We start from the raw sequence: 27,640 nt of genomic DNA, 5'->3' as shown, positions 1-27,640 counted from the left end.
TCCCCCAACTAACTTCAGATTGTGCCCCCTTGTTCTTGGGTTCACTTTCCTATTAAAAACACTTCCCTCCTGGACCTTATTTAACCCTTTGACATATTTAAATGTTTCGATCATGTCCCCCCTTTTCCTTCTGTCCTCCAGACTATACAGATGGAGTCCATGAAGTCTTTCCTGATATGTTTTATGCTTAAGACCTTCCACCATTCTTGTAGCCCATCTTTGGACCCGTTCAATTTTGTCAATATCTTTTTGTAGGTGAGGTCTCCAGAACTGGACACAGTATTATTCCAAATGGGGTCTCACCAGCACTCTATAGATGCTCTCAGGGTACATAAAAGAAAAAAAGAGACATTTGTCAAGAATCATGAGGTACATACAATACTTAATGATTGTCATAGGGGTCAACTGAGCAATCAGGAAACAATCAATACAGTATTGATAAAAATCTTAAGGATGCAAGCAATTTGAGAGACTATATACAGTGATACCTCGTCTTACGAACTTAATTGGTTCCGGGACGAGGTTTGTAAGGTGAAAAGTTTGTAAGATGAAACAATATTTCACATAGGAATCAATGGAAAAGCGATTAATGTGTGCAAGCCCAAAACTCACCCCTTTTGCCAGCCGAAGTGCCCGTTTTTGCACTGCTGGGATTCCCCTGAGGCTCCCCTCCATGGGAAACCCCACCTCTGGACTTCCGTGTTTTTGTGATGCTGCAGGGGAATCCCAGCAGGGGAATCTCAGCAGCGCAAAAACGGGCGCTTCACCAGCAACAAAAGTCTGGAGTTGGGGCATCCCAGTGGCGGCGGCTTGGGTTTGTAAGGAGAAAATAATTTGGAAGAAGAGGCAAAAAAAATTTAAACCCCAGGTTTGTATCTTGAAAAGTTTGTATGACGAGGGGTTTGTAAGACGAGGTATCACTATATTGTTATTTATTGAAGATACATGTGTTGTTATGTAAGTATATTTTTATGGTGGAGAAAAATAAAAAAAATATTTAAAAAAAGAAAAGAAAACCCAAGATCCCAAATGTAAATGGAACGCAGGAGACAGAACAAGGATAGAAAGCAAGAAAGACAACACAGTCACTACTGGGAGAACCACAGAGATCAACGTGGTCCCGTCCCGTGCTTGAAAAATATTAAGCAGAGGAACAGCAAGGGAAGAGAATGGCAGGGGTGGGAAAGGGTGGTGTCTGGGTGTGTTGGAAAGAGAAGGGAAACAGGAAGGAGGGGGAAGGAAGGGGGAGGAGGAAGGCAGGCAGGAAAACTAGAAAAAAGGGAGGAGGAGAATGGAGAAGAAGAAGGAAGGAAGGAAGGAAGGAAGGAAGGAAGGGGGAAGGGAGGAAAAGAGGGAGAGGAGGAGGAAGGCACGCAGGAAGACAGGAAGGAAGGAAGGAAGGAAGCAAAAGGGAAGGGAAGAATGGAGGGAAAGAGGAGGAGGAGGAAGGAAGGCAAGAAGACCAGAAACAAGGAAGGAAGGAAGGAAGGAAGCAAAAGGGAAGGAAAGGAGGGAGGGAAAGAGGAAGAGGAGGAAGGCAGGCAGGAAGACAGAATCCAGGAAGGAAGGAAGCCAAAGGGAGGGAGGGAAAGAGGGAGGAAAGGAGGGAGGGGGAGGAGGGAGGCAGGCAGGCAGGCAGGAAGAGGTTGTCACTATGACGGGGGCCGCAGTTTCCCAGGGTCACGTGGCCCCCTTTTGGGAGGACAAGCCAAGGCAAACATGTCTTTGGAGAGCCCTTCAGCTAAAGGCCCAGCGGCCGGATTGTTTGTGGCTATTACACCAAAGCAACGGCAGGCTCACCCGGCAGCCTCCCATCAACTGCTCCCCCGAAACTCTGTGTTGGCCTCTTGAAGTTTCCGAGGGTGGTCTTGGAAAAAGGGGGAAGTGCCCCCATTGCTTAGGGCTCTGTCTCTTATTGTCTGTCTTTTTCTCATTGTCTCTCTCATTGTTTCTCTCTCATTCTCTTTGTCTCTGTCTCTTTCTTTCTTCCTTGGTCTGTCTCTTTCTCTGATTGTCCCTCTTTCCCTCATTTCTCATTGTCTCTCATTTCCTCTCTTTCTCATTCTTTTATTTCTCTCATTGTCTTTCTCATTCTTTCTCTCTCTCTCTCTCCCTCTCATCTCTCATTGTCTCTCATTTCCTCTTTCTCATTCCCTTTCATTTATCTCATTGTCTTTCTCATTGTCTTCCTCTCTCCCTCTCTCATCTCCCATTGTCTCTCATTTCCTCTTTCTCATTCTTTATTTCTCTCTCATTGTCATTCTTTCTAATTCTCATTGTCTCCTTCCCCCCCTCTCTCTCATCTCTGTCTCTCATTGTCTTTCTTTCTCATTGTCTCTTTCTCTCATTGTCTCCCTCTCTCTCCCTTTCTCATTCTTTCATCTTTCTTTCTCATTGTCTCCCTCCCTTTCTCTCTCCCTCTCATCTCTCATTTCCTCTTTCTCGTTTTCTTTCATTTCTCTTTCAGTCTTTCTCATTCTTTCTCTCATTGTCTCCCTCTCATCTCATTGTCTCATTCCCTCTTTCATTTCTTTGTCTTTCCTTCCCATTGTCTCTCTCTCTCTCTCCCCCTCTCTCATCGTCTCTCTCATTCCCTCTTTCATTTCTCTCTCATTGTCTTTCTCACTCTCTTTCTCTCTCTGTATGTGTGTCTAAATCTATATGCTGGCTGGGGAATTCTGGGAGTTGAAGTCCACACATACCTTCAAAGGGCCAAGACTAAGTAACACCCATCTACAATACAGGTTAGTTCTTAAAAACCACTCTGAGTCTGCTGCGGAGAGGGGTGGCATACAAATCTAATAAATTATTTATTATTGTTGTTGTTGTTGTTTAGGGATCGAAGTTAAACAGCCCTGAAAAAAGTGACTTATGGACGTTCTTTTCACACTTACACAATCCAAAAAATCGGAGGCTTGGCAATCCCATGCAGTACCAAAACATTGCTGGATTTATCCAGCAAAGGAAAATGTATTCTTGCATTTTAAACCTCGATTGGCTTTCTTCCCGTTTCAAGGTGTTGCCTTGCCGAACTGGAAAGCCACAATTTGCATCCATTGCTTAGGCCTTTGTGTGTGTTTGTATATGTTTGTGTGTCTGTAGTCTGTGTTTGGGAGTACAAATCTGTACAGACTCCTTTCCCCGTTTTCCCCCCTTTTGCTCCTTCTGTTTTCTCTTGCAAGGAATGTTCCCAAAGATTTCATTCTTGCAAAAAGAAAAAAAGACCATCCCTCCTTTTTCTTTGGAGGGGGGGAGGGAGGGAAAGAGGAAGCCACGCCCCTTCGGGGGGAAAGTTTATGTGAAAGTTTCTTTTGGGAAAAACACACACACACACACACAGAGCCAAAGAGAGGGGGCAAAAAGGAAGGAGGCGAAAATAAACCCAACAAACCGACCCAGCGGAATGCGGAGGGGAGAGAAGGAGGATGCGCTTTGAAAAAGGAGCCCAGGCTCCACGCGGGAGAAATGGGGGGTCTCCCCCGCGCCCCCAAGGCCCCCCCGGCGCCAGTTAGAAGTTGCATTTTAAAACCTCGCTAGGATTTTTTTTTTTTTTTTTGCGGTGCAGAATTCGCTTGCACGGAACCGGACGGGCCCCCTGGATCGCCTTTGGAGGGCCTGAAAGTTTGGACTTGGATCGATTTTCCCCCCACGCACGTGGGGGGGTTTTTTGGGGAGGGGGGTTTCCGGCCTCGATTCCGGGACTTGGCTCCGCCGAACGAATCGGAACCGCCGCGCAGAAGGAGCGCTTACGTTGCTGCCCTCCAACGCCGCTTCGGAACTGCTTTGGGCCGGATTTTGCTCGGCTCTCTCCGCCTCCACACCCCCCCCCCGCGGGACCCGAACTCCGAAGTGAACGTGGGAATCCTCGCTGGGAGTCTGCTGCTTGCCTCCTCCGCACGGCCGGTAGTTTGTCTTTTTCTTTCTTTCTTTCTTTCTTTCTTTCTTTCTTTCTTTCTTTCTCTTTCTTCTTCCTTCCCTTATCTTCTTCCTTCCCTTATCTTCTTTCTTCCTTCCCTTATCTTCTTCCTTCCCTTCTTTCTCTCACTTATTCTTTCTTCTTTCTTCTTTCTCTCGTGTTTTCTTCTTCCTTCCTTTCTCTCTCTCTCCCTTACTTCTTTTTCTTCCTTCCTTTCCTTCTTTCTCTCTCCCTTTCTTTTCCTTTTTCTCTTTCTCCATTCCTTCGTGTTTTCTTTTTCTCTCTTTCTTCCCTTCTTTTTCTTCTTCCTCCCTTTCCTTCTTTCTTGCTCTCATTCTCTTTCCCCCCTTTCTTTATTGTTTTCTCTCCGGTTTCCTTCCTTCCTTCCATCCTTCCTTCCTTCCCCTCAGTCGCTAATTCTCGTCTTCTGTTTGTTTCTTGACTTTGGTACTTTTGGAACTTTACTTTTCTCCTTCCTCTCTTTCTTTCACTCTTTCTTTCTCCTGCTTCACTTTTCCTTCCTTTTCTGTCTTTCCTTCCAACTCTTTTCTTTCTTTCTCTCCCCCACCCACCCACTTTCTCTCACGCTTTCCTTCCTTCCTTCCTTCCTTCCTTCCTTCCTTCCTTCCTTCCTTCCTTCCTTCCTTCCTTCCTTCCTTCGGATGGCTTGAGGCCGGCGGCGGGGGGCGGCGTGCCCAAGGACGCTTCCCAAACTCGGGGACCCCGCCTCAGATCCGGGGGGCCGGGAGGAAGGCCTCGCCACCGGCTGCCTCAAGCATGGCCGAGGGGGCCCCGAAGCGGACTTCCCTCTACCGGAGCGTCTCCTTCCAGCGCTTGGCCAAGTGGACCGGGCCGGCCCAGCCCGACGGAGGAGAAGCAGGAGGGGCCGGAGGAGGAGAAGGAGGAGACCCTCGGGGGGAGCCGCCACCGCCGCCTCGCCAGCCTCCCCCGCCCAGCGCGGGGCAGCACCCGCCGCCGGAGCCCATCGGGCGGCGATCGCCCGGCCGCGCCGCTTCTTTCAGCCTCGCCTCCCGCCCAGCAGCAGCAGCCAAAGAGCCGGCCGGCCGCGCCCTGCGGAGCCTCTCGCCCTCCGTGCGCCAACTTTCCCAGCGCTTCTGCGCCGCCGGCCCCGAAGGCCGCGCCAGGACCGGCACCTGCGCCCGCCCCGCCGACTTCCCCAAGGAACTGGGGGGCTCCGAGGCCGCCGATCAAGCCCCGGCCCCGCCGCCCAGCAGCAGCAGCAGCACCGCCGCCTCCGCCTCCGCCTCCAAAGGGCCGGGCGAGGCGCCGGCGCCGGCCTGGCCCAACGTGACGGAGATGCGGAAACTTTTCGGCGAGAGTTTTCGGCGGCAGCAACAGGCGCCCGAGCGAGGACGCGGCGGCAAAGCGGGCTCCGACGGCGCCCCGGCCGAAGACGAGCGCCGGGGCGTCCCGCCTCCGCCTCCGCCGCGCAGCTGCGTCCCCTTCGCGGGGCTCCTGAGGCCGCCTCGGGGCCCGTCGTCGCCTCAGCTCGGGGAGACTCCGCATTCCTGGCATAGTTCGGCGGCCTTCGCCTCGGCCGCCTCCTCCTCGCCGGCCTGGGGCTGGGCGTCCCCGGAGGTCTCTAGTAGCGGCAGCGAGGACCGGTTGAGGCCCACAAGGCCTTCCTCAGGCAGTGAGGAGGAGGAGGAGGCGCCCCATAAACGCTGCCCTGAGGGGACCAAGAGGGAAACTGAGGCCCAGGAGGAGGTGGAGGCCCAGGTGGCGGCCGGCATGGAGTGGCACCTCAAGGCCCAGCTGGACCTTTCTGGGGGTCTCTTGCCCCCTCAGGACGGGGAGAGGACTACCTCAGTTCCAGAAGCCAAAATGGCCGCCGTTGCCGAGAGACCATTTTTAGGGGTCCCCCCTGAGGGCAACAGGCCCTATCTGGGCACCCCCCACCCGCTTCCCTCGGGGCCTTCCCTGCCTCTGCTGTCCCGCGTCTCCAAGGTCAACATCCCCCCCTTTGCGTCCAGCCCGGCCGGCTCCCGAAGTAGCAGCAGATACTCCAGCACGGAGACTTTGAAGGAAGACGAACAGTCGGAGGTCTCCTGGATTACCGGCCTGAGCAAGCCGGGTCTCGGCCTAGGCCGGGGTCCAGGTTTCAACCCAAGCGACGGCAGGTTGCAGCCGCCAATCCGGGCCCGTCCCAACAAGCTGCCATTGGGATTGGGGAGATCCAAGCAGGAATTGTCGTCCTTTGAGAGTTTGCTGCCTTGTGGCCTTGAACCATCGGCCAGATCCAAGCAGCAGAAGTCCATGTCCAATCCGGATATTGCCAGCGAGACCTTGGCCCTTCTCAGCTTCCTGAAATCGGACCTCTCGGAGCTGAAGGCCAAGAAAAGAGGCAATAGGTTGAGGGACCAAGAAGACGTGGCGTTTGGCGGCAGTGATGGTGATGGTGTCGGCAGATACGAACACTATCCCCACGGAGTAACCGGGGAGCAGCAGAGATCCCATAGTGAGGTTCAACCACCGAACCGTTGGGTCTTGGGCAACCGGCCATCTCTGAAAGACCTCACGGCCACTCTGCGGCGGGCCAAATCCTTCACTTGCTCGGATAAACCAGCCTCCCGCCGCCTTTGTCTGCAGAACACCATGAAGTCGAGCTCTTCGGAGCTTCTGCTGGCCACTCGCTTCGACCACAACGGCGTGGTTTCCGACAGCCGAGACGGAGACGAGGAGATGCTCCCTGTAATCATTCAAGATCAGTACATCCAAGAAGCCAGGCAGGTTTTTGAGAAGATAAGTAAGATTGGCTCAGAACATGACTATAATTTCCCTTTGGAGTCCAAGGAAAAGGGGAAGGGCAGGACGGAGGAGGGAGGACCTCAGGGAGAGGAGGCCCTGAAAGAAGAAAGCAGCGGTCAGTGCTTGGAGAAAGCTGGCTCTGAAGGAAACGTATCCTGCAGGGAATCTTTAGAAGAAGGCCTGGAATCCAGTATGACCGATGAAGGGATTGTGACCGAGCCAGAAACATCTCCTGCCTACAGTTATCTTGATCCTTCCGTCGAGGCGTGGAAGTTGGCCAACCAAAGAGGAGGAATCGAGGCCAGTTCTCTTGAAAGGAAGGAGAAACATCTCCCAAACCATTTAATCCAAGGGAACGAGAACGTGGCCGTTGCAGATGAGGTGCTCCACAATCACAAGGCTACGGCGTCCCAAGCTTTGTCGGAGACACCTCTGACTCCCGGTGGCCTTCGGCGACGGCGGAAGTTCCCGTCCTTGGGAAACAATGGTTCCGAATCCAGCAACGGAAGCAGCGGAGAATCCAGTGGCGACACCTACCGGTCTCTCAGCGACCCCATGCCCCACAGAAGGTGCTCCATCACGGAGGACTCCAAGAACTTCTCCATGGATAGTAATCTCCTGGGGTCGTTGAATTCAAAGCCCGGCATCTTAGAATCGTCCGCTGCCGCTTTGTCCGACTGCACGGGAAGTGCCGCCAGCGACTTATCCGTCTGCAGCGACGGCCTGAAGGATTACAGCACCGTGATCCAGAACATCGTCAGCCAGCCTGGCGCCATGGACAAAGTGATTGACGAGAAGGGGAACGGGAAGCCCATCAAGAAGAAGTCTTTCAGCGACCCCAGCCGCCGTGGCGAGCAGGCCAGCCCGGGCTTCATGGGCGCCGGAGAACCCATCAACGAGATGGATCAAAACATCCTTCCGTCCAGCAGCGAACCCATCCTTTCTGAGCAGAGGGAGCAATCGGCGGAGCAGGAGGTCCGCAGGTTGTCCTCCCAGTCGGAGCAAGTCCTGCCGTTGATGCCAGCGGAAGACAACGAGGCCCCTCAAAACTTTAGCTTTGATCCCAAGCTGGCTGAGGTCTTGTCGCCGAGGATAATCCGGCGGAGTTCCAAGAAACGCAGCGACCGAGTGAATCACCAGGAGGGCAGGAAAGATGAGACGGCGGCGCCGTCGGCTGCGCTGTGCAGAGCAAGGCCAGCCTCCAAGCATGTGCGCCACGCCAGCGAGCCTGCCACCTTTCTCGCCACCTCCGAGGCCCACCTGCCCACTCCGCTCTTTCAGAACGCTCACCCCGCCATCCAGGAGCTTCCGCACCTGCCTGCCAAATTTTCCGCCGCCCTGCCTGTCCCGTCTTTGGAGGATGTTACCAAGCACTACATGTTGACCCACGCTTCAGGGGAGACCCTCCCCAACAGCACCCTGGATAGCCCCAGGTCGTCGCCTTCCACGCCGACCACGACGGAACCCAAGCTGCCCAGATGCCCCAAACACCACGGAGATGGGAATGCCGGCAGCTCCAGGACCAAGCCGCAAGTGGTGAGTTTTTGGGGTCTTGTTTTCTGGAGTCTTAAGAAATGGTCGATGCTCAAGTTCTGCTGACTTGTTTTGATAGGTTCTGCGACAGACGCAGTGAAGGGCTCCCCATCACCGGCGCTAATGGTGTGCTCCCGGTGACTGGCGCAGGTGTGCGCGGGTGAGATTCGGCTTCTGCGCATGCCAAGGAAGCGAAATCTCGTGCAAGGACTCACACACGTGAGGTTTTGGCGATTTTCGGTGATTGTTTTTACTTCCGTGTATGCGCGGAAGCAAAAAAACCCATCAAAAATCGGCAAAATCTCTCGTACATGAGTGTCCTCACATAAGATTTCGCTTCCTGCGCATGCTTAGAAGCCGAATCTCACGTGGGCGCATGCATGCACGCACATATCGGGGACCTGGAGATGTCTATGCATCTCCATTTTTTTCTACCGGGACGGTGTGTCGGCCTGTCCATGCTGCAGCCCAATACTGGTCAGACGTTGGGGATCAGGGTTAAAATTTTGCAGACCTGAGTTGCAACCTGTGGGATGATTTGTTCGGATAGGATGCGTGACCTGAATATCATGGCTTTCTCCAACTTCGCTTCTGGTGGGAACTCTGATAATATCACGCCTTTGGTTTGAACGTGGTTGTACCTGGGTACACAATGGCGTGAAATAGTCTGCCAAGGTATTTTGGTTTCTAGTCCTTATGGCAAAGAAAAGGCCGAGGCTTGGAGTAGCCATTGGTAGTGCTTGCTGTTTGCAAAGTCTCGTGCAACCAAGTTGTTAATGTGATTGAGGCTTGTAAGGTCTGAATTGGACTACACAGTACACATGAGGAGTTGTGTTTTTGTGGGGTGTGGGTGGGGTGACAAGCACCCATCTAATATAGTAAAAGAGTGCAGGCCTTAAGTCTTAAGGCAGGGTTTCATAATCTTGCCCATTTTTAAGATGGGTGGACTTCAACTCCCAGAATCCTTAGCGGCATCCGTACTGGGGCAGGCAAAGTTGGCTCTTCTATGACATGTGGACTACAACTCCCAGAATTCCTGAGCTAGCATAATTGGCTCATGAATTCTGGGAGTTGAAGTCCACAAGTTATAGAAGAGCCAAGTTTGGCTACCCCTGGGCTAGGGGATTCTGGGAGTCGAAGTCCACACTTCTTCAAAGGGCCCAAAATGGGAGAGAAACTGATCTAAACTGGTATAGAGAGCAGGGTTGTCCAATTGTGGCAACTTGGAGACGTGTGGCTTTCAATTCCCAGAATTCTTAGCGGCAGCCAAACCTGACTAGAGAATTCTGGGAATTGAAGTCCACACATTTTTGAAGTTACGGAGGTTGGGAAACATCAGGTGGAATGAATGTGTGAGGGAGGATAAGAAGGCACATTGAATTAAGCGTGACTCTATATGTCTCTGGGATCAGATCCACGTTGGGTCTTGTTTTTTGGCAATTTATTTATTACTTAGATTTGTATGCCGCCCCTCTCCGAAGACTCGGGGCGGCTCACAACAACAATAAAAACAGTATAACAATGGAACAAATCTAATAATAAAATTACATTTAAAAAACCCCAACAATTTAAAAACCATACAACACCTACATACCAAACATAAAATATAAGAAAGCCTGGGGGAGATGTCTTAATTCCCCCATGCCTGGCGATATAGGTGGGTCTTGAGTAACTTGCGAAAGACAAGGAGGGTGGGGGCCGTTCTAATCTCCTGGGGGAGTTGATTCCAAAGGGCAGGGGCCGCCACAGAGAAGGCTCTTCCCCTGGGGCCCGCCAAACGACATTGTTTGGTCGACGACGGGACACAATTGAGCACAAATTCTCTGTTATTTATTTATTATTAGATTTGTATGCCGCCCCTCTCCGTAGACTCTGTTGCTAAGCAAGGCAGTTCAATGGGGGTTTGCCTCATTTTATGACCTTTCTTCCCGCAGTTGTTAAGTGTGTCACTGCAGGCCTTAGTAAACATGGTTGGGAAATGAATTCCATGGACTTGCGTCCGTCATAAATACGAACCCGCTGCTAAGTGCTTGGATTTTGATCCTGTGGCCACGGGGGTTATGTGACCGTCATAAGTGTGAAAAAGTCCCTTTTTTACCACGCCATTGTAACTTCGAACAGCCACTGAATGTATTGTTGTAAGTCGAGGACTGCCTGTAGTAGAATGCTGTAGTATCTGGCCACGGGGCTGGGGGATTTGTCACTACACCGGAGCAATATTTGATCCCAGCCAGCTCTGGTTAGAGGGGGAATTTCCTCTCTAATTCACATCCAATTCTGGGGGTGGGCTCCTTGGTTATCTCTGAGCTGGGTTGTTTCGTGGCAGACTTTGATTTTTATTTTATTTTATTGGATTTGTATGCCGCCCCTCTCCGTAGACTCGGGGCGGCTAACAACAGTGGTAAACAGCATATGACAATCCAATATTAAAACAGTTAAAAACCCTTATTGTAAAAGCAAACAGACATACAGACATACCATGCATAAAATTGTAAAGGCCTAGGGGGAAAGAGGATCTCAAGTCCCCCATGCCTGATGGCAGAGGTGGATTTTAAGAAGCTTACGAAAGGCAAGGAGTGTGGGAGCAATTCTAATCTCTGGGGGGAGTTGGTTCCAGAGGGCCGGGGCCGCCACAGAGAAGGCTCTTCTCCTGGGTCCCGCCAAGCGGCATTGTTTAGTTGACGGGACCTGGAGAAGGCCCACTCTGTGGGACCTAACTGGTCGCTGGGATTCGTGCGGCAGAAGGCGGTCCCTGAGACGTTTCATGACCCAGCTGGGTAACATCATCAGTGCTACAAAGGAGTGGGGATCCTCCTCTGCAAGCAAGCTACTTGTTTATAAAGAGGGAGCAAATCCCCCTCCATCTGGTACTGATGATGTTACCTAGAAAGGTACTGAAACATCTGCACGCAAAAAGCCAAGCTCAGAAAGGACCCCCATAGCCCTCCTCCTCCTCACCCCATCCTCCCCAAACCCCACTCTCTTCTAGCATTGATGATGTTACCTAGCTGGGCAATGAAACATCTGCAAAAAAGACCAAGCCAGCTCTCAGGGAGCACCAAGGAGCATCCAGAATTGGATGTGAATTAGAGAGGAAATGTCCTCTCTAACCAGAATTGGGTGAGATCAAATATTGGAAGCAAATAACTAAGTTCAGACACCATCAAGGACTTCACACTCCTCCTCCTCCTCCTCCTCCTCCTCTAATCCCATCTCCTTTTAGCATTGATGGTGTTACCTAGTTGGGAAATAAAACATCTGCAAGAAAACAACTAAGCTCAGAGAGCATCAAGGAACCTACAGTCCCCCTTCTTTCCTCCTCCTCCTCTTTTTTCCTCTTCCTCCTCTTCCTCTTTCTCCCCTTTTCTCCTTCTCTCCTGTTTCTCCTCCTTTTTTCTCTTTTTCTCCTCTTCCTCCTTTTCTCTTTTCCTCCTCTTCCTCCACTCCTCCTTTTCTCCTCTTCCTCCTCCTTTTCTCCTTTTCTCCTCTTCCTCCTTTTTCCTCCTTTCCTCCTCTTCCCATGCTTCTCCTTCTGCTCCTCCTCCTCCTGCTTCTCCACCTCTCTCCCTTTCCTTCTCCTTCCCTCCTTCTACCAAAAAAAACGAGCTCAGAGACCACCAAGGACCCCATAGTTGTCTTCCTCTTCCTCCTCCTCCAACCCCACCTCCTTTTAGCGCTGCTGATGTTACCGAGTTGGGGAATGAAACATGCAAAAAACCCAACTGAGTTCTGATCGCATCAAAGAACTGGTAGTCCTCCTCATAGAAACCTAGAAACCTAGAAGATTGACGGCAGAAAAAGACCTCATGGTCCATCTAGTCTGCCCTTATACTATTTCCTGTATTTTATCTTACAATGGATATACAGTATGTTTATCCCAGGCATGTTTAAATTCAGTTACTGTGGATTTACCAACCACGTCTGCTGGAAGTTTGTTCCAAGGATCTACTACTCTTTCAGTGAAATAATATTTTCTCCCGTTGCTTCTGATCTTTCCCCCAACTAACCTCAGATTGTGTCCCCTTGTTCTTGTGTTCACTTTCCTATTAAAAACACTTCCTTCCTGGACCTTATTTAACCCTTTGACATATTTAAATGTTTCGATCATGTTCCCTCCTTTTCCTTCTTTCTCCTCCTCTTTTTCTCTTTTCCTCCTTTTCCTCCTCCTTTTCTCCTTTCTTCCTCCTCCTCCTTTTCTCCTTTTCTTTTCCCCCTCCTCTTCTCCTTTCTTCCTCTCCCCCTGCTCCTTCTCTCCCTTTCCTTCTCCTTCCTTCGTTCTCCTCCTCCTCCTTCTAACAGAAAACCAAATGAGCTCAGAGACCACCAAGGACCCCATAGTTGCACCCCTCCTCCTCAAACCCCCTTCTGCCACTGATGGTGTTACCTAGTTGAGTCAGGAAACGTCTACAAAACAACAGCAACTGAGCCCAGAGACCCGCCTAAAGGACCCCACCGTCCCACCCTGGTAGCTACCACCCTCCTCTTCTGCTCAGAACCCTGAAGAATGAGCTGAGCTGACTGCCAACAAAGCCCGTTTCATCCTTCCCAAACTCAAGTCCCTTTTCACAAAGGCAAAAATCCTGTTGGGCCTGCCTGTTGCATTGGACCACAACTCTCATCATCCCCAGCCAGGATAGGAAGTGCTGGCTACCCAACGATACATTGGATAGGCCGAAGGGTGTAATTTGCAGCTTCCTCCCTTAGACGGTAAATTACACACTCCAAAAGAGAGAGAAAAAAGTGGCATGTGGCAAAAGAGAGACGGATTGAGGCCACTGTTTCGTCTGGGCCTGGATTTAAGTCCCACGAAAAGCAATATTTAAGGTGAGTAGGAAAACCTGGACTGGACTAAACTACACTGCAGGTGATGGGCTTGCTAAGAGTCCTAAACCAGGGTTTTTGTGAAAGGGTATACAGTGTTCCCTCAGTTTTCGCGGGGGATGCATTCCGAGACTGCCCACGAAAGTCGAAGTAGAGATGATGATGATGATGATGATGATGATGATTTATTAGATTTGTATGCTGCCCCTCTCCGTAGACTCGGAGAGATTTATTTATTTATTTATTTATTTATTTATTACTTAGATTTGTATGCCGCCCCTCTCCGAAGACTCGGAGATGCGGAAGTAAATACAGTGATGCCTCGTCTTACAAACCCCTCGTCATACAAACTTTTTGAGATACAAACCCGGGGTTTAAGATTTTTTTGCCTCTTCTTCCAAACTATTTTCACCTTACAAACCCACCGCCGCTGCTGGGAAACCCCACCTCCGGACTTCCGTTGCCAGCGAAGCCCCCGTTTTTGCGCTGCTGGGATTCCCCTGAGGCTCCCCTCCATGGGAAACCCCACCTCCGGACTTCCATGTTTTTGCGATGCTGTAGGGGAATCCCAGCAGCGCAAAAACGGGTGCTTCGCTGGCAACGGAAGTCCAGAGGTGGGGTTTCCCATGGAGGGGAGCCTCAGCGAAGTCCGGAGATGGGGTTTCGAGGACTTCCGTGTTTTTGCGATGCTGCAATTTCGCTGAGGCTCCCCTTGCTGGGAAACCCCACCTCCTGACTTCCGCTGCAAGCGAAGCGCCTGTTTTTTGCACTGCTGGGATTCTCCTGCAACATCACAAAAACACGGAAGTCCAGAGGTGGGGTTTCCCATGGAGAGGAGCCTCAGGGGAATCCCAGCAGTGCAAAAACGGGCACTTCGGCTGGCAAAAGGGGTGAGTTTTGGGCTTGCACGCATTAATCGCTTTTCCATTGATTCCTATGGGAAACATTGTTTTGTCTTACAAACTTTTCACCTTACAAACCTCGTCCCGGAACCAATTAAGTTTGTAAGACGAGGTATCACTGTACACTATTTTTGGCTATGAACAGTATCCCAAGCCTTCCCTTAACACTTTAAACCCCTAAATTACAATTTCCCATCCCCTTAGCAACCATTTAGATTATTACTCACCATGTTTACTTATTAAAATTTATGAAAACATATTTATTAAAGGCAGACGAAAGTTTGGCGATGACATAGGACGTCATCGTGCGGGAAAAACCGTGGTATGGGGGGGAAACCGCGAAGTATTTTTTAATTAATATTTTTGAAAAACCGTGGTATAGACTTTTCGCGAAGTTCGAACCCGCGAAAATCGAGGGAACACTGCAATATATGTGCTGAGACGTTTCTCTACCAAACTAGATAACATCATCAAAACTGTGGCTGCACAACATGTTAGAATAGGCTAAAAGAGAATTGGCTGGCTTATGATTCAGCATACAGGTAATCCTCAACTTACGACCATCCGTTTAGTGACAACAGCACTGAAAACAGTGACTTATGACCGTTTCCCCACATTTATGACCTTTGTAGCATCCCCATGGTCACATGATCAAGATTCAGAAAGCTTGGCAACTGGCATGTGCTTACGACAGTTGTAATGTCCCAGGGGTCATGTGATCTGCTTTTGCGACCTTCCGACAAGCTAAATCAATACGGGAGCCTGATTCGCTTAATGATGGTGTTAACTGTCTTAATAACTGCAGTGATTCGCTTAGCAACGGTGGCGAGAAAGGTCGTAAGATGAGGACCTAACAAATGTCTCACTTACCAACATAAATTTTGGGCTCAGTTGTGGGAGATAAGTTGATTAGCTACCTCTTTGTCAATGGGGGGGGGCAGATTCATTTAACAACGGCATTGCTAATTTAACAACTGCAAGGCTTTGCTTAACAACGTTGGCAAAAGAAAAGTGGTAAAACGAGACCAAACTCACTTAACAAGTGTTTCACTTAACAACAGAAATGGTTGTGTTGTGTTGTGGTTAGCTCTGGCCCAGCTCCTGCCCCAAGGACTGTGGATATGGGGGAGACATCCACATGCTGCAGGCCTGTTTTGTCCCCGGTGGAATCTGCTGATGAAGGCTCCTCTGAACAAGAAGACATGAGTGACAGGGAGGAGGAGAGTGGGGCAGACAGCTCAGAAGGAGATCAATTATCTCTCTCCTCCTTGGATTCAGAACAAGAGTTAATGATACAGCCACGCATGCGGAGAGCGATGCATAGGCAACAACAACTGAGAGATTATTATCAAAGAAAATGAGGCCACCTGTGGTTGGGTGGGGCTGTGGTCATTAGTGAGGCTGCTATAAAGAGCAGCCTGTGGGTTTGGCCATTGTGGAGGATTATCTGATCGTTGTGTTTCGTGACTGCTTTGCTGACTTTGACCTTTTGTGTGCTGATTTTCCCCCGCTTTGAAACTAAACCAGGGCAAAGTGTGTTTCACTTTGTGAAAGAAGAAGGACTGTGAATTGCCTCACAGCTGCAAGCTAAGTATCTCAGAACTGATAAGGGACTTGTACAAATTACCAGCTTGTTTGGAGACGAGTGCTCTTTGCTATGCCAAAAGAGGGCTTGGTTTAAGTGAAGTTTCATTATAAAGAACATTGTTTTGAATTTTCAAACGTGTGTATGTGCCTGAAATTTGTACCTGTGAATTTTTGGGAGGAGTCTGCCAGAGAGCCCGACAGAACAGGCTGTAAGTGGTTAAAGGCTACCTGCATTTTGTTTTTTCGTTATTTATTTTGACGGTGGGCCTGTTGCATTTTTGAGCGCATGGAATCTTGTGATGTTCCCGCCTCTGGGGAGGTTCCTTCCGAGAAGGAATCTTGCGATGTGTCTGCTGGCATTTTGTTTTGTACGAAAAGGTAATCACTTTTTTTTTTTGGATAATCCTCCGGCTATTTTAATTTCAGCCAGCTTGGTGATAATTGAATGGAATTTAAAAACACGCCTGGGACTGGAAATAATCCCCGGTGGATTAAATAAAAGGCTTCCGGGCAGAGAGGCCGGTCAAACACACCTCGTGGTTTTTTTCTCCATTGCAATTTTGTGGGAAACATTAGTTTTGTGGTTTTGGAAATGACAACCTTCAGCCTAGGACAGTGTGCGGCGAACCTATCTTGGTTCGTGTGCCAAAAGGCTGTGCGTGCTTGTGCTGGCATGCACGTCCATGCGCACAATCCCCCCTACACATGCGCATAGGCCTCACTGAAACCTGGGACGGTGAAAAAAACAGCCAAGGGGGGAAGCCAGAAATTTGGAAAAATGCACTTCCGGGTTGCCTATTGTGCTGTTTTTTGCACCCTGGGGCTTTAGGAAGCTTCCCTGAACCCTCCGGAGTGCAAAAACAGCACAACGGGCACAAGGGAAGTCAATTTTTCCAAATTTCCTAAGATAAAATACAGGAAATAGTATAAGGGCAGACTAGATGGACCATGAGGTCTTTTTCTGCCGTCAGTCTTCTATGTTTCTATGAAAATCAGCGGGCCAGCACATGCATGCACACTGGAGCTGAAATAGGGCAGTGCCTCATGTGCCCTCCGATATGGCTCCGCTTACCATTTGTGGCACGTGTGCCAAAGGTTCACCATCCTGCGCCTAGGAAGACACGTGTTGCCAGATTTTCACATTCACTTATAGCAGCGATTGCAAACCATTCCCCCCCTCAGTGCTCAAAGCGCATGCACTTGCACTATCGCATGAGTGTGAGTGCGCACACCCATAATTCAATGCCCCATGCCCCCTGTGCATCCACACGTAGCCCTTTCTGCCAATTTTCAGTGAGGTTGGTAGGCTCATTTTTTGTCCTCTTAAAACAATCTTCTTGTAACTTCAAACAGTCACTAAATGTAAATCCAGGACTACCTGTGCTTAAATTAAATTTAATGTAAGAGCAATGAATGGAATGGAATGGAAATAGAATAGAATAGAATAGAATAGACAGAGTTGTCAGGAAATTTCGCCTTATTTCCAGATTGAATCTCTCCTTGTTCAGTTTCTATCCATGATTGGTCACTCAGATGCTTTGGAAAATAGCTTGACCCTCCTCCTCTCTGGGGCAAGAGTGAGAAGAGACCTTGGAGGTCTTCTAGTCCAACCCCCTGCTTAGGCAGGAAATCCTACTCAACTTCAGACAAATCTTTACGCAACATCTGCTTAAAAACTTCCAGGGATGGAGCATTCACAACTTCTGGTAGCAAGCTGTTACACTGATCAACCGGTCTGACTCACAGGGAATGTATCCTTAGTTCGAAGTTGCTTCTCTCCTTTAGTTTCCACCCATCGCTTCTCGTCCTGTACTTGGGGTTGACCACAATGCATAGCATGAAAATATTTGTCAAAATAGCCATCAACCAAGGGATCGCTCTGAGAGCTGGTTTGTAACTACGGTAATTTAAGTTTATTGCCTGGATTTAATCCATTTTACAATTGAGGTGCTTTTGTCCCCTTCTTTCCTCCTTCTCTCTTTCTATTGTATTTTTTAAAAAAAAATTGAACTGTGGTTTGGCAAACCTCGGGAACCAGGTTTTGGTGCTGCATTGTGTGAATAGGGTTTGCTCTGATCCAAGCGACTTGCAATAATGGCTGCGGCTAAAGGCTGTGTCAGTTGTTTTGTCTAAGATTATAACTCTCCAACCGCCCAGACTCTATTATCTCTCATCCTAAAGTATATAGGCCTTTAATTCCACACCGCCCTGTCTTAAGAGTGTGCTGCAATTTTTAGATATGAAACGGATGGTGTCGAGACCCTGTGGCGAATTTAGGATGCGTGTATTTGTGCCAAACTAAAGATGAAGTGAACATTTCCTTTTGGAGACGAATTCATTTGCCTTGCAGAATTCACACCAGTAGGCAGAATCTCGCTGGTGCCCGTGGGAATATGAATTCTACATTTTGCAGGTTTAACCTCGGGTATCTTGAGAGTAGAGTAGAATAGGGAATAGGAATAATAGGAATAACAAGAATAATAGGAATAATAGGAATAATACTGTGTTTTCCCCAAAATAAGACCCTGTCGTATATTTTTGGAACCCTGAAATAAGCTCTTGGCCTTGTTGCCCTGCACTCAAAAAGACCAATTGGGCTTATTATCAGGGGATGTCTTAGTTTGGGGAAAACAGAGGTGGAAAATTTGATTTGATTTGATTTGATTTGATTTGATTTGAATTTGATTTGATTTGATTTGTATGCCGCCCCTCTCCGCAGACTAGAAATAGAAATAATTACAATGGAATGGAATAGAATAGGAAATCAGAATAGAATAGAATAGAGAATGGAATGGAATAAGAAATTCAGAATAGAATAGAGTAGAATAGAATACAGAATGGAGTGGAATAGAAAATGGAATGGAATGGAATGGAATAGAATAGAATAACAGAGTAGGAAGGGACCTTGGAGGTCTTCTAGTCCAACCCCTTGCCCAGGCAAGAACTCCTACTCTACTTCAGACAAATGGTTATGCAACATGTTCTTAAAAGATTCTTGGAGCATTCACAACTCCTGGTGGTGGGCTGTTCCACTGCTTAATTGTTCTAACTGCCAGAAAATTTCTCCTTAGTTCTGGGTTGCTTCTCCCCTTGATTAGTTTCCTTCTTGTCCTGCCTCTAAATGCTTTGAAGCACAGGTTGAACTCCTCTTCTGAAGAACTGAAGAAGCTTCTTGGGTAAGAAGCGAAATGTCTTCAAGGAAAAGACAAAGTCCAGTTGCCTTTGGGAGAAAACAAACCCATCGAAATGTTATTTGGATGTAGAACGACAGAATCTTGAAAACCCACCCCAGTTTCTCTCCACTTCATTGTACAATGTTCCCTCGATTTTCGCGGCGGATGCGTTCCGAGACCGCCCGCGAAAGTCAAATTTCCGCGAAGTAGAGATGCAGAAGTAAATTGTTGTGAGCCGCCCCGAGTCTGCGGAGAGGGGCGGCATATAAATCCAATAAATCTAATCTAATCTAATCTAAATACACTATTTTTGGCTATGAACAGTATCACAAGCCTTCCCTTAACACTTTAAACCCCTAAATTGCAATTTTCCATTCCCTTAGCATTACTCACCATGTTTATTTATTAATGTTTATTAAAAAATATATTTATTAAAGGTGGACGAAAGTTTGGCGATGACATATGACGTCATCGGGCGGGGAAAACCGTGGTATAGGGGGGGAAACCGCAAAGTATTTTTTTAATTAATATTTTTGAAAACCCGTGGTATAGATTTTCCGCGAAGTTCGAACCCGTGAAAATCGAGGGAACACTGTATACCAGACAGACCAGGTTGGGTTGCCTTGAGTTTCTTTCTCACGCCTTCTCTCTTCCCAGGACCGAGCGGTCGTTTAATTCCTGGTTCCTTGCATTCCTTCATCAAGCTGATCTCCATATTCCTCCGCACATTCCTTTCTTCCTGATCTTCTGGAATTATGGAATCGTGGAATTGACGTGAAGCCATCTCTTGGATGAGATTATTGCTTATTTTAATACAATTAAGGAGGATGGAGCATCTAAGCCAGAGATCTTCAAACCTGGCAACTTTAATACTTCAACTCCCAGAATCCTCCAGCCAGCAGCATAGCTGGAGGTGGCCAAGTTTGGAGACTTCTGGCCAAGTTTAGATGACCCTTCTGGCCTTGTCCAACTCTATCATTCATGGTTGGCTGGGGAATTCTGGGAGTTGAAGTCCACAAGTCTTAAAGTGGCCAAGGTTGGAGACCCCTGACTTAGATGACCCTTCTGGCCTCTTCCAACTCTATCATTCATGGCTGGCTAAGGAATTCTGGGAGTTGAAGTCCACAAGTCTTAAAGTGGCCAAGGTTGGAGACCCCTGACTTAGATGACCCTTCTGGCCTCTTCCAACTCTATCATTCATGGCGGGCTGGAGAATTATGGGAGTTGAAGTCCACAAGTCTTAAAATTTGCCAAGTTTGGATTCCCCTGATCTAAGGAGTTGAGCTTTTGGGATGGCAGCTTTTTATGAGCTTTGAACCACTCGCTGTGTACTAGTTGGAGGAACTTGGCTTCTTGAATTCTCCGGCAGAGGCCTGTTGGCTGAAATTCTGGAGATATATCTGGTGGACACCAGCCTCGGTGGGCTCTTTAATGCCCTCTGAGTTGGGTTGTTTCTTGCAGACGTTTCATTACTCAACTAGGTGATATCATCAGTGCTAGAAGGGAGTGGGCTTGGAGGAAGAGGAGGAGGACTGTGGAAACTGTGGTGCTCTCTGAGCTTGTTGTTTTCTTGCAGATGTTTTATGACTCAACTAGAAAAGATCGTCAGTACTTGATAGAGAGAGGAGGAGTTCAAGGGTCCCTTTCATCTCTATCATTCTCTTCTAATTCTAATTTTAATTCTAATTCTACTCTAATTTATTTATGTATTTATTTATTCGATTTTTTAAAATGCCGCCCTTATCCTTAGACTCATTTGATGACTGTTCAAAGTTATAACGGGATTGAAAAAAAGTGACTTATGATCATGTTGTGTGATCAAAATTTAGATACTCGACAACTGTCTCACATTTATGACGGTTCCAGTGTCCCGGAATCATCTGATCCCCTTTTGCGACCTTCTGGCAAGCGAAGGCAAGTCAGATTCACTTAACGACTACACCGATTCACTTAACGACTGCAGCAAGAAAAGTCATAAAATGGGTCCAAACTCACATAACCAATGTCTTCGGAGAGGGGCGGCATACAAATCTAAGTAATAAAATAAATAAATAAATAAATAAATCCATCCGTCTATCATCAATTTATCATCTATCTATCTATCATCTATAATTCATCCATCCATCCATCCTCCTGCTGGAGTTGGGAGGAATATAAATATCACTAAATAAATAATTAGAATTAGAATCAAAATCAAAATATGAATTAGAACTGGATTAAGATTAGGATTAGAATTCTGATTCTAATCTTAATCCTAATCTAATTCTAATGTCCTCATTCTAAAATTCTAATTCCAAAACTCTAATTCTGACCAAAGTCCAGATTCAAAGACAACAAATCCCCCCCCCCCCTTGAAAAGTTTCCTAGTTTACAACGAATCCTAGAGAGGCCGAACGGGCTGTGTAGCAGGCAGCCGGCAGGAGAGGCCAGGCACAGCAGGGTCAGTTATATGCGGAATATAGTAATTCAGGAAATCCGTCTATTCAAACCAATCAACGTGTTTAGGAAGTATTTCACTGGGGACCAGGTGGAATACAAAGCAAATATCAAGTATTTCGTGTTGTGAGCCGCTCCATGTCTCCGGAGAGGGGCGGCATACAAATTGAATAAATAATAATAATAATAATAATAATAATAATAATAATAATAATAAAGTGGGGGGGAGAGTTAAAGACACAGCAAAACCTGGATGGATGGATGGATGGATGCATGCATGCATAAATTAATTAATTAATTAATTAATTAATTAATAATACATGGAGAATCAGAGATGGGGGTGGATAGAAAGATGATAGATAATTGATGGGTAGGTAGATGGATGGATGGATATGATAGGTAGATAGGTAGGTGGATAGATATAGGTAGATGATAGATTGATGTTAGATATATGGATGGATGGATGGATGGATGGACGGATACTTACGTACATACATGGAGAGATAGAGTTAGAGATGGATGGATAGATAGATGATAGATAGATAATAGATGGATGGATAGATAGATAGATAGATAGATAGATGCACATGATAGCTAGATAGATAGATAGATAGATAGATAGATAGATAGATAGATAGATAGATAGATAGATAGATAGATAGATGCACATGATAGATAGATAGATAGATAGATAGATAGATAGATAGATGCACATGATAGCTAGCTAGCTAGCTAGCTAGCTAGATAGATAGATAGATAGATAGATAGATGCACATGATAGATAGATAGATAGATAGATAGATGCACATGATAGATAGATAGATAGATAGATAGATAGATAGATAGATAGATTGATTGATTGATTGATAAATAGATAGATGAGAGAGAGAATTATATTTGCTGGCTTGCATTATTTGTAAAGTAATAAAGGCAGGATAAAAATAGAGATCAAGTAACAAGCTTGGATAATTCTGAGGTTTTGGCTGGCCATTTTCCCCGAACTGCAGATTGTTGGCAAAATGCGACATTTTCTTCTTTCTACAAGTCATAAATCGAGGTGGGTTGAGTGAGGCTACTGATGGCTGAAGCCACCCTACCTTGTGTGAACTTCAGGGCCGCCCAGGCAGTCAGAAAATGGGTGCCACATTCTTCCTTTTATGGGCAATCTTTCCCAGTATCTTTTACAACCTCTTGGCTCTTTAATGCCACAGACATCACATAAGCCAGTATTCCCTTTTTCCTTTTGATTTATGACCTATTGGGCAAAGACTCCCTGGCGTGACAGTGTCTGGACTTCAGACAGCAAGGGGAGAAGCCAGGGAGGTTCAGGAGATGAGAAGGTTGGAACAAGATGCCCACAAAATCACGCTTGAGTCGGATGCCCCCTTGCCACAGGGGACTTTGGAGGATAAATATAAATAATAATAATAATAATAATAATAATAATAATAATAATAATAATAATAATAAGTTGGGGGAAAGTTAGTTGGGGGAAAGATCAAAAGCAACATGAGAAAATATTATTTTACTGAAAGAGTAGTAGATCCTTCGAACAAACTTCCAGCAGACGTGGTTGGTAAATCCACAGTAACTGAATTTAAACATGCCTGGGATAAACATAGATCCATCCTAAGATAAAATACAGAAAATAGTATAAGAGCAGACTAGATGGACCAGGAGGTATTTTTCTGCTGTCAGACTTCTATGTTTCTATAATAATAATAATAATAATAATAATAATAATAATAGTAGTAGTAATAACAACAACAACAACAACAACAACAACAATAATAATAATTTATTAGATTTGTATGGCCCCGTAGAAGAAGTCATTTCTCATTCTTAGAAACCTGGAAGATTGACGGCAGAAAAAGACCTCCTAATCTGCCCTTATGCTATTTCCTGTATTTTATCTTAGGATGGATCTTTGTTTATCCCAGACATGTTTCAATTCAGTCACTGTGGATTTACCAACCACGTCTGCTGGAAGTTTGTTCCAAGCATCTACTACTCTTTCGGTAAAATGATATTTTCTCACGTTGCTTCCGATCTTTCCCCCAACTAACCTCAGATTGTGGCCCCTTGTTCTTGTGTTCACTTTCCTATTAAAAACACTTCCCTCCTGGACTTTATTTAACCATTTAACATATTTAAATGTTTCGATCATGTCCCCCCTTTTCCTTCTGTCCTCCAGACTATACAGATTGAGTTCATTAAGTCTTCCAGTAGGAAGGATGAAAAGATACAGAAAGAATTCTCATCAAACTGCAGCTTTTTTAAAAAGAGAACCAAGATCAGTGTGAGGTTTAAATCTGGCTTTATACATTTGAGGATCCAAGGGTTAGGGTTAGGGGGGGGTGTTCCTCAAAATTTGGGATATCCCTAAAAATGATCAACATACCCGAGAGATTGTAGGGGCTCCATCACTGAAATGAAGAAATTTGTGGTATAGGATGGTATAAGACCGGGGGTCCCCAAACTTGGCAATGTTTAAGACTTGTAGACTTCAATGCTCAGAATTCTCCAGCTGGCTTATATACTGAGAGCATCTGCACTGAAGACAAATTCCTTGTGTGTGTCCAATCACACTTGGCCAGTAAAGATATGATGACAAGACGGTTAAATAACCAAGAAGAATCTGAATTTTATGTGATTTGGAATAAAGTGTATACATGGATAGACAAAAAGAAGAATTAAAAATGTACAATAGTAGTATGGTTAGGATTTAATTTTTGTGTTTGTACTTTGCTTAGATATGAAGTTTATGGTTTTTTTTCATAATAAGGTAACATAAAATCTCTTCTTTTCACTTAAAGTAATAGGTTGACTTAACATATTAATAATGTATTCTTTTTTCTGTAATGCAATTTGACTTCTTGAACAAGCGGGGTATTTGCAACCCCAATTTTATGTTAAATGTGTGTTTGTATGTTTGTCAATTTTAAGAAAATCAATAAAGTTTATTAAAAAAAAAAGAATTCTAGTCTAGTCCAGTCCAGTCTATTCTAATATTTTATTCTAGTCCAGTCCAGTCCATTATAATATTTTATTCTATATTGTTCTATTTTATTCTAGTCTAGTCCAGTCCAGTCCAGTCCATCCTATTCTTTCATTCTTTCTATTCTAATCCACAATCCAGCTGGTGTAGGGAGTGGGGTTGGACTACATGACCTCCAAAGTCCCTTCCAACTCTCTTCTCCTATGTCCTGTGTTCTAACCCAGAAGAGAAGTAACCTAGAACTAAGGAGAAATGTCCTGCTAGAGGGAACAATCTAACAGTGGAAAAAGTTGTGTCCAGAAAGTGTAGGTACCCCATTCCTACTTTTTTTTTTAAGGCAGACTCCCCAGGTTCAAATAAAATAAAATAAAATCATGTCGAAGATGCCTTGGATACCTATCAGCTGCCGTGTTTCCCCCAAAATAAAACCCAACCGGAAAATGAGCCATAGCTATGCTGGCTGGAAAATTCTGGGAGTTGAAGTCCACAAGTCTTTAGGTTTGCCAGTTCCGAAGGCCTTTGCCCTAGCATGGTTTTTAAGGATGTTTGTAATATAGACCCTACTTCAAAAATAAGTCCAGGTTAAAATCATCAGACAGACAGACACATTTTAGTACCGTATTTCCCCCCAAACTAAGACCTAACCAGAAAATAAGTCCTAATGCATCTTTTTGGAGCAAAAAAATTATTTATTTATTTATTAATAACCGGTCACTGGGATTTGTGCGGCAGAAGGCAGTCCTGGAGATATTCTGGTCCGGTGCCATGAAGGGCTTTATAGGTCATAACCAACACTTTGAATTGTGACCGGAAACTGATCGGCAACCAATGCAGACTGCGGAGTGTTGGTGTGACATGGGCATATTTGGGAAAGCCCATGATTGCTCTCGCAGCTGCATTCTGCACGATCTGAAGTTTCCGAACACTTTTCAAAGGTAGCCCCATGTAGAGAGCATTACAGTAGTCGAACCTCGAGGTGATGAGGGCATGAGTGACTGTGAGCAGTGACTCCCGGTCCAAATAGGGCCGCAACTGATGCACCAGGCGAACCTGGGCAAACGCCCCCCTCGCCACAGCTGAAAGATGTTTCTCTAATGTGAGTTGTGGATCGAGGAGGACGCCCAAGTTGCGGACCCTCTCTGAGGGGGTCAATAGTTCCTCCCCCAGGGTGATGGACGGACAGATGGCATTGTCCTTGGGAGGCAGAACCCACAGCCACTCCGTCTTATCCAGGTTGAGTTTGAGTCTGTTGACACCCATCCAGACCCCAACAGCCTTATTTTCTGGGAAACACGAATAACTGCTCGGCTCTCCAGCTTTTTAAAAGTTGTTTGCACTCATTTTTCTCTCTCCCTTCTATCCTGCCTAAAGCTTTTCTCAGAGCCAAATGCCAGCCTGGGTTTAGGGGAGGTGGAGTGGGTACCAGAAAGATAAATAAACCAAGGACAGGCAGCTGGGTTGCTATGCCAACGCCGTTCCCAGGTATGCAATTTAGAGATAGAAGGGAAAGGTGAATTACACAGCATCTAATGGCAGGTTTCCGTGCTAGCTTTCTGCCACTCCAACAAGGCACCAAGGCAGCTTGTGTGGGAATCCCTCTTCCTTTTAAACCGCGGAGCAACAACCCTGTGAGGTAGGCTGGCCAGCGTACAAGAGCTGGAAGGGAACTTGGAGACCTCCTAGGCCAGCCCTTCGTTCAAGCAGGAGACCTTATACTGCTTTTGATAAATCGTCAGTCCAATTTCTCCTTAAAAACCTTCAGAATTGAGGCACCCACAACTTCTAGAGGCAAGTCATTCCGCTGATTAATTTATTTATTAAATTTATTTATTTATTAAAATTTATATGCCGCCCCTCTCCGTAGACTCGGGGCGGCTCACAGCAATAGTATAACACATTGTAAAATACAAATCTAATATTTAGAAACTAAAAAACCCATAATTGAAAAACATACAATTGTTCTCACTGTTATTAATTGTTGTTGTTGTTGTTGTTCTTCTTCTTCTCCTTCTTCCTCCTCCTCTTCTTCTTCCTCCTCCTCCTCCTCCTCTTCTTCTTCTTCTTCTTCTTCTTCTTCTTCTTCTTCTTCTTCTTCTCATTATTATTATCATCATCATCATTATTTGCATTGGCATCTTTCAGTCTCAAAAGGCCATAGTATCATGCTTTGAATTCATCACCATCATCATCATCATCATCATCATTATTCAGTATAATATCCAATTTTTCTTAAAAACATCCCACGATGGAGCACCAACAACTTCTGAATTTATTGTTCCTACCATCAGGAATTTTCTCCTTAGGTCTAAGTTGCTTCTCTCCTTGTTTAGTTTCCACCCATTGCTTCTTGTTCTACCCTCAGGTGCTTTGGAGAATAGCTTGACTCCCTCTTCTTTGTGGCAACCCCTGAGATACTGGAAGGCTGCTATCCTGTCTCCCCTGGTCCTTCTTCTCATCAAAGTAGCCATGCCCAGGTCCTGCAACCGTTCTTGATATGTTTTACCCTCCATTCCCCGAATCCTCTTTGTTGCTCGTCTCTGCACTGTTTCTAGAGTACCAGCAACTGAGTCAAAGTTTTCTCAGTCTCTGCAGCCGATCAGGATTCGAACTCACTTCTCTCTTGTTTTACTGCAGCACCTAAATCGTTGCCATTTTGCTTTCTGGCTTCCCTCAATGTCACCATCTTGTCAACCGTCATCCTTTTGCGTTCCGGTTGCCAAGAGATTTTTTGGCACAAGCAGATCTATAAAGGAAAGTAAGTCCAGGGAGTTTTTTTTTATGAATGGAAAGGGCTCTATGCCTGGAATGCTTTGTGTGTGTGTGTGTCTCTCTGTGTGTAAACAAAACATTAAGTTAGCTTGGAATTAACCTGCTGACAATTTGGTTTGCTTCAGAGTTGGTTGCATCTCAGCCTTGTTTCAAAACGGTTATTGCTGCTTTTAAGGGGTAATATTATTATATTATATTAGAATATAATATAATAATAATTATTATTATTATTATTATTTATTGGATTTGTATGCCGCCCCTCTCCATAGACTCGGGGCGGCTAACAATAGTGATAAAAAACAGCATGTAACAATCCAATACTAAAACAACTAAAAAAAACCACCCTTATTATAAAACCAAACATACATACAAACATAAATTGTAAAGGCCTAGGGGGAAAGAGTATCTCAGTTCCCCCATGCCTGACGACAGAGGTGGGTTTTGAGAAGCTTACGAAAGGCAAGGAGGGTGGGAGCAATTCTAATCTCTGGGGGGAGTTGGTTCCAAAGGGCCGGGGCCGCCACAGAGAAGGCTCTTCCCCTGGGTCCCGCCAAACGACATTGTTTAGTTGACGGGACTCGGAGAAGGCCAACTCTGTGGGACCTAACTGGTCGCTGGCATTCGTGCAGCAGAAGGGTTATATATATTATAAATATATATTATTTATAATAATTTATAATAATAGAATATAATAATAGAATATAATTATAATATAATAATAGAATATAATTATAAT

The 27,640-nt window shown here is 46.2% G+C and overlaps 1 protein-coding gene across 1 annotated transcript in view; it reads left to right on the top strand.

The window, feature by feature from the left end:
• The first annotated feature begins 4,351 nt into the window (after positions 1 to 4,351).
• ARHGEF17 (Rho guanine nucleotide exchange factor 17) overlaps positions 4,352 to 27,640 on the top strand; it is a 150,458-nt gene continuing 127,169 nt past the window's right edge. Inside the window, exon 1 of the mRNA XM_070751512.1 lies at positions 4,352 to 8,221. Within this exon, the coding sequence (XP_070607613.1) occupies positions 4,694 to 8,221 (3,528 nt within the window). The 5' untranslated portion in view covers positions 4,352 to 4,693. The remainder of the gene's footprint in view (positions 8,222 to 27,640) is intronic.

Source organism: Erythrolamprus reginae, chromosome 4, assembly GCF_031021105.1.
Source record: "Erythrolamprus reginae isolate rEryReg1 chromosome 4, rEryReg1.hap1, whole genome shotgun sequence".
Classification (NCBI taxonomy): domain Eukaryota; kingdom Metazoa; phylum Chordata; class Lepidosauria; order Squamata; family Dipsadidae; genus Erythrolamprus; species Erythrolamprus reginae.
Note: the sequence above shows the minus strand (reverse complement) of the source record. Positions and strands in the feature narration are given on the sequence as shown.